We start from the raw sequence: 5,582 nt of genomic DNA, 5'->3' as shown, positions 1-5,582 counted from the left end.
AACCACTCGATATCTTTTAGCGTTTCTATGAAGATGCGAGATCGGTTGAAGGGAAAAAAATTCAGCAGAGATGACCGGATGTGAATAATCCTCGATCGGGTCCGCAATATGAAGATGTGAGAGAAAGAAGAACTTCACTAGAACATCAGTAAAAAAAAATAGACGACACACGTTTTGCAGGATCACAGAAGAGAGAAAAAGGGCGAGAAAGAGAATGTACATCGTTCTTGAGATTTGGAGAATGCCTAATCCTGTTTTGAAAACTCGATCTCGCATGACCGTGACAAACTCGACACCTTAAGATAGTTTATGACGATCCCTTGATCTCCTCGGCCTGCGCACCGCTATTATCTTACACAGCCCGTCCGAATCTTACCGCCAAGAAGGAGAGAACGATGATCTCCCTTTATCAATATTAATCTGCCCTCTCTTTCTCGATCATTAATTGGTCGCTATCTGTTGAAGGTAATCAAGCTCGTCGAGCTGAGCTGTTGGCCAAATACACGCAGTGTTTTACACTTTTTGATGTGAATGAACTCCGCTATAAATCCTACAAAATTTAAGAAAACTATTTTCCATGTTTCTAAATTTAGAATATTCTTAACTATAACTACAACTATATAAAATAATTACATCTATGTAAATTCTAATACGTTCTCTTTGAAGTACAGAATGTTAGTAAATACTCCATACGATTGATAGAGAAAGATTCAAAGTTCTTTGTCTACAATTTAAAATCTCATAATACTAATTGTATAGATTGTATAATTGTCCAAAAATTTTTGTCTCAAGTCCAAATGATAGTTACCAATCGAGGATTAATAATCCTTTAAAAGTACTAATATAGAACTTCTTGCGAATTTTGATATTCTTAAGTATTTAAATAAAAATAATTAAGTAAATAAAAATCAATGACAAAATGAATACAAAAGTTAAGGAACAAAATAAAAATTCGACTGACAGTGTTACAAAACTGGATGGATGGCAACCACTGGTCCGTTCTCGAAAGGCGGGCATTGTGTCAGGCATCATATTTGTAAATTTTAGCCATGCAGTTATATCCCTCGATTTGCAAGGCGCCGTGGAGAAAATTGAATCCGGCTTGAAAGGAGAAACAAACGAGTAGAAGAGCCGGGCAGTTGATTTAATATGGCCGTCCGTCAAGGCGCGTACGCGTCACGCTCGATTCACGTGTAAGAGACGGACGTCTGCTTTCTTCCCTCTCCGAAAACTGTCTAGTCGCGTGGCACAACGCAGGCGTTACCCGCCGTGCCTTTCAAAGATCCTATCGCTGTTCGCTGACGTTCCTTCGCTCGGTTTGCTAAGCTGAACTAACATCTCGATGGAAAAGAAATTTCGCGAGGCCAACTGCGTCGGTTGAATGAGAATTGGATTAATTACTACGGACCGCAATGCGAAATTTACTATCTACTAAAGACCATCTCTCATAAAATTGCCTTATGATCCTAAATAATTATTTTAATGAAACAAATGATGAGAGACACTCTTGGAATAATGTGCATAGAAATTATTGTAAAATATAGTAAAATATAAAAAAATAGGATAAAGCGGAGTAACTTAAGTTAGTAGAATTTTTCAAATTATATAAAAGATTGAAGTCGCATATTTAATTAAACATATAAAACATATATTGTTACATTAACCTCAATTGCATCAATCATTATATAATTTATATAATTTATATAATATACAATACATTATATAATTTATATAATTTAAAAGTTGTTATTAATCTATTCAAATTGTCTTGAGATGTAATTCAAGTTTCCATTGTACTATATTGTGGCAATTACATGAACAATTTACATAGAAAGGATGATTTTGCCAAATCATCTAAAAATTTATATACAGATCTAAAAATAATTTCGATGGATGATCAAAATAATTGTGTAAGACACTCAAACTGGTTGCTAGAATATCAAAATTTTTTGCAGCATTATTATGCTTAAGATTTTCATGTAAATATTTTGATGGGCTAACAAAATTATTTTCAGGTCTGTACCTAACTAAATTTTTAGATACAAAATTATTCTTTTCATGTATACGGAAACAAATAAATTGCTGAATTCGTTAACAGAATCTTCAAAACTTCATTCGTCCAGTACCCATGTCAAGGCAGATCCCGCTGTTCCGATAAGATGCGGTGTCATGTTCGCACGGCGTGACCTCAGGTCGCGGTTCCCAGTTTCTCGTAACTGGACGACACGTGGTGTATCTTGGCGTACACGGCATCTGCATGCTTCATTGAACATTCCGCGCACGAATCGTTGCTCAAGCAAACGGCCCCACGTTAGACTATAACGTCGACATCGTTGATATTTATGGATGCAATTCGGAAAGGCGACTGTACAATTGAACACACCCGTCGATTCCTTGCATTCACTTCCATCGAATACACACGCATACTCCAAGTTATCGGCACGTGCTTTAATTAAATTTATCGGTTTCGTGAAACCATGCAGTGCGCACATGGGCGTGGGATATACGGTTCGCTGTAAATCTCAATGTTTGCGATCATTGTGCCCCGACAATGTGTACTGTACGGCTTTAGTTGGGCCTTATAGCGCATTGTTTGCAAATAAAAGCCGAATCGGAATTAAACTTGCCGACAGGTCTGTGTAAATTCGTATCGGGTTGCATCTGCCGTAAAGTTAAATAACTGCCTCTTTAAATCCCGACAGAGGCTAATACATTCTGATTAATGCAAAGCCAAAGGCTTAAATGTACAGGAAAGATAACACCTTTATGGATTTAAGAAATAAATTCAATCTATCATGACTGCATTTTTTTTCTTTAAAAAAATTTTCTCTCTCCTAGTGATTTAGCTTATATGAATATTCGACTAACAGAGCTGTCGTAGGCTTTAGCGCGGTCAATTCAACCAAGTCTCTTCGTGGATTTATCACTGGAAAGAGACTCACATTTTCGTGATCCCGTCGTCGGTCCCTTTGATGCGTGGGCGTGGACCGCGCAAATCGAATCGCCCAGAGTCTCATCACGTTCTCCGTTGTAATCATGGCTATTCCGCGCTTGATCCGGAGCTGATTATAATTTATGTTTCGTATTCAGCCACGTTGCATATACCACTTCCGCCGTTCACGGATCCGCTTCTGCGGCTTATTCCATGCTGTCGGTGGCTAGATTACGTGGTAACATATATTCCATGCCGCTGCAATTTCAGCTTCCGTCAAAAGTAGAGACTTACCACGAAACGTTCACGAGAAAGAGGGATGACTCGTCTATATTGCCGTTCTGTCTGCCATTATTTTTATATACACGCTGCCGTTACGTCTGATTGAAGTTTTTGTATCTGTCTCGCTAGAGATATTTTTCATCTCTAATAAAATCTGTCTCCTGAGAGTAGCGAGACTCACTGAAAACCAGAGTACAAACGGACTTAATTTCCCGGCGCTACGCAGGTCGCAATCACCATCGCTCTTTGCAATCGCGCGACTCTGATTATAATTTATTCGTTTTCTATCCGAGTCGCGCTCGGCTGTCAGCACAATTTGTGTCTGTCCCTTCAGGCGTATGCCGGATTACATGCCAATATATGGCGACCGTAATCTCCATCAGTAACCAAATATAATAAATTTATCTGTCGAGACAAGCAACGTTTTTTTGAAACGCGAAAAAAAACCCGCATTCTATTCCACTATGCTCCTTTAAAGGAATTTCAGATCGACAATCATTCCCAAAAATCAGATCAGATCGGTTCGTCAATCCGCCTCTTTTCGTCGACTAGCACACGCGGGCGCGCGCGCTCGTATACGTGAACACGCCGCGTCGTCTCGTCGACACGCCGCGGGCATGTTTTCTCAGCTGGTGCCCTTAACCCTCGGTGGTTAGGTAGTTCCCCTCCCGTTGTCCCCCGTCACCCCCACAAGTAGATCCTGGAAGATCCTTTCAGGACACGGTCGGCTACCCACAAAGGATCCGGCCTTTCATACGCACGTTATTATACTCTTTACACAATATCGTTCCAGCTCGCCCCCACCATCATCAAGGAAGAAATACGCGTTGCCCATATACCTCAGTACTGTATACCCTACGCCCACGCATTGTAACAGGGAACCATAGGCAACGAGAGATGGCGGCAGAGCCGACGAAAGCCTCAAGACTTTCTTTTAATTTGTTGTTGTAGCTGCTTGAGACGCGGATCGGGCCATTCGTCCGTCCTCAGAATCCCTCAAACATTCATTATGTTTTTTCTTCTTCTTCGTAACGCGTCTACGACCGCGATTCGCGTGGGGTTGCGCAGCCCGTCTCGCTCGTAAGAAAGGTCTATATTTGTTCCGTATCTCACAAGCGGTCTCTATTAATCGAATGATCGTGGAGCAGGTGAACCGACATCCGATCTAAGCGATAGAAGAACAACCGAGTAGGTATCTTTCGAGATCCCCTTCTGTTTCCCCCTTTTCGCGCTTTCAGGTCATATTATCTTTTATCTTACAATGTTTTTATGATGTATATAACTAATAATACATTACAAAAATACCGTCACGATGTATCACGATAAATAGCGCGTGCGCGGATATATGGATATCGATCATCTATTTACGTTGATCATAGTAATAAGATTTATGACGATCGCGAGGGTTCATTAAATGATCGATTCAAGTCGCTCGTGAATCGTATTGCGAAGCAGCTTGATGCGATTAGGATGTGGCATTATCGCGGTCCATTAGCGATTGTTTGCGAAGAAAACGAACGAGTCAATTGCCATCGTTCGGTGAATCGTAAAAGCTGTACGTTGCGTCGATGGTCTTGAAAATTTATTGGAGCATCACTCGTTCAGGAGGATTTTTCTGTCTGATTTGACGCGTTTGCCTGTCTGCTGCATCGAGATGCACTTTTGGGTTTTTTAGCTTGAATAGTTCCTGACAATATAGTTTAAACAGTCTGTTCGTATTTTTAATATATTATTGTTACAATATTATTGTTACAATTTTAACAAAACGAGAATAGAAACGTTACCAAGTATGCAATTATATACAAATGAAAATTTTCATAAAACGTATGGAAAATCAAAATCGTCCAAGGCGATCAGTGAATGTGCTCAAAAATGTTCGTCGCGCTACTCTAGACGGGAACACCGGTCCCATACATTCTAGCAACAGTAGATTTCTTTCTTTTACGGCCCTACAAAATTCTTCTTCGGATATTACACCGTCGCGATTGACGTCGAGCTTTTTCAACAGTAAATCAAGCAAATCCTATAACGCCATAAATATTATTATTTTATGTAAATTTTATGCTTGAAAGATATGCATTTTAGTGTCATATTGATAATTGATATTTTATTAGTAACTAAGATCAAGACTTATCTCTGTTGTTGTTAATTAATTAATAACAGTAGTTAATTAATTAACTAACCTTCACAGCATCATCAGGATCTTCGTCTGTTTCTAGTTTGATCAAGCAACCTCGCATTGATGGAAATACTTGTTCTTTCTTTATTTTGTTCGTATGCATAAAATCATATATCTGCATTTAATAAATATTATAATTAAAAATAATTATTTTAATTAAAATAATAAAAATTAAATTCTTAAATAGTT

General features: G+C 39.0%; 1 protein-coding gene across 1 annotated transcript in view; it reads right to left on the bottom strand.

The window, feature by feature from the left end:
• Positions 1-5,048: 5,048 nt before the first annotated feature.
• LOC108690738 (EF-hand calcium-binding domain-containing protein 1-like) overlaps positions 5,049-5,582 on the bottom strand; it is a 1,191-nt gene continuing 657 nt past the window's right edge. The window contains exons 3-4 of the mRNA XM_018198176.1: positions 5,398-5,508; positions 5,049-5,237 (exon numbers count right to left, since the gene is read on the bottom strand). Of these exons, the coding sequence (XP_018053665.1) occupies positions 5,049-5,237; positions 5,398-5,508 (300 nt within the window). The remainder of the gene's footprint in view (positions 5,238-5,397; positions 5,509-5,582) is intronic.

This window comes from Atta colombica, unplaced genomic scaffold, assembly GCF_001594045.1.
Source record: "Atta colombica isolate Treedump-2 unplaced genomic scaffold, Acol1.0 scaffold35, whole genome shotgun sequence".
Taxonomy (NCBI): domain Eukaryota; kingdom Metazoa; phylum Arthropoda; class Insecta; order Hymenoptera; family Formicidae; genus Atta; species Atta colombica.
The sequence above is the reverse complement of the archived record's forward strand: the minus strand, read 5'-3'. Positions and strand labels throughout refer to the sequence as shown.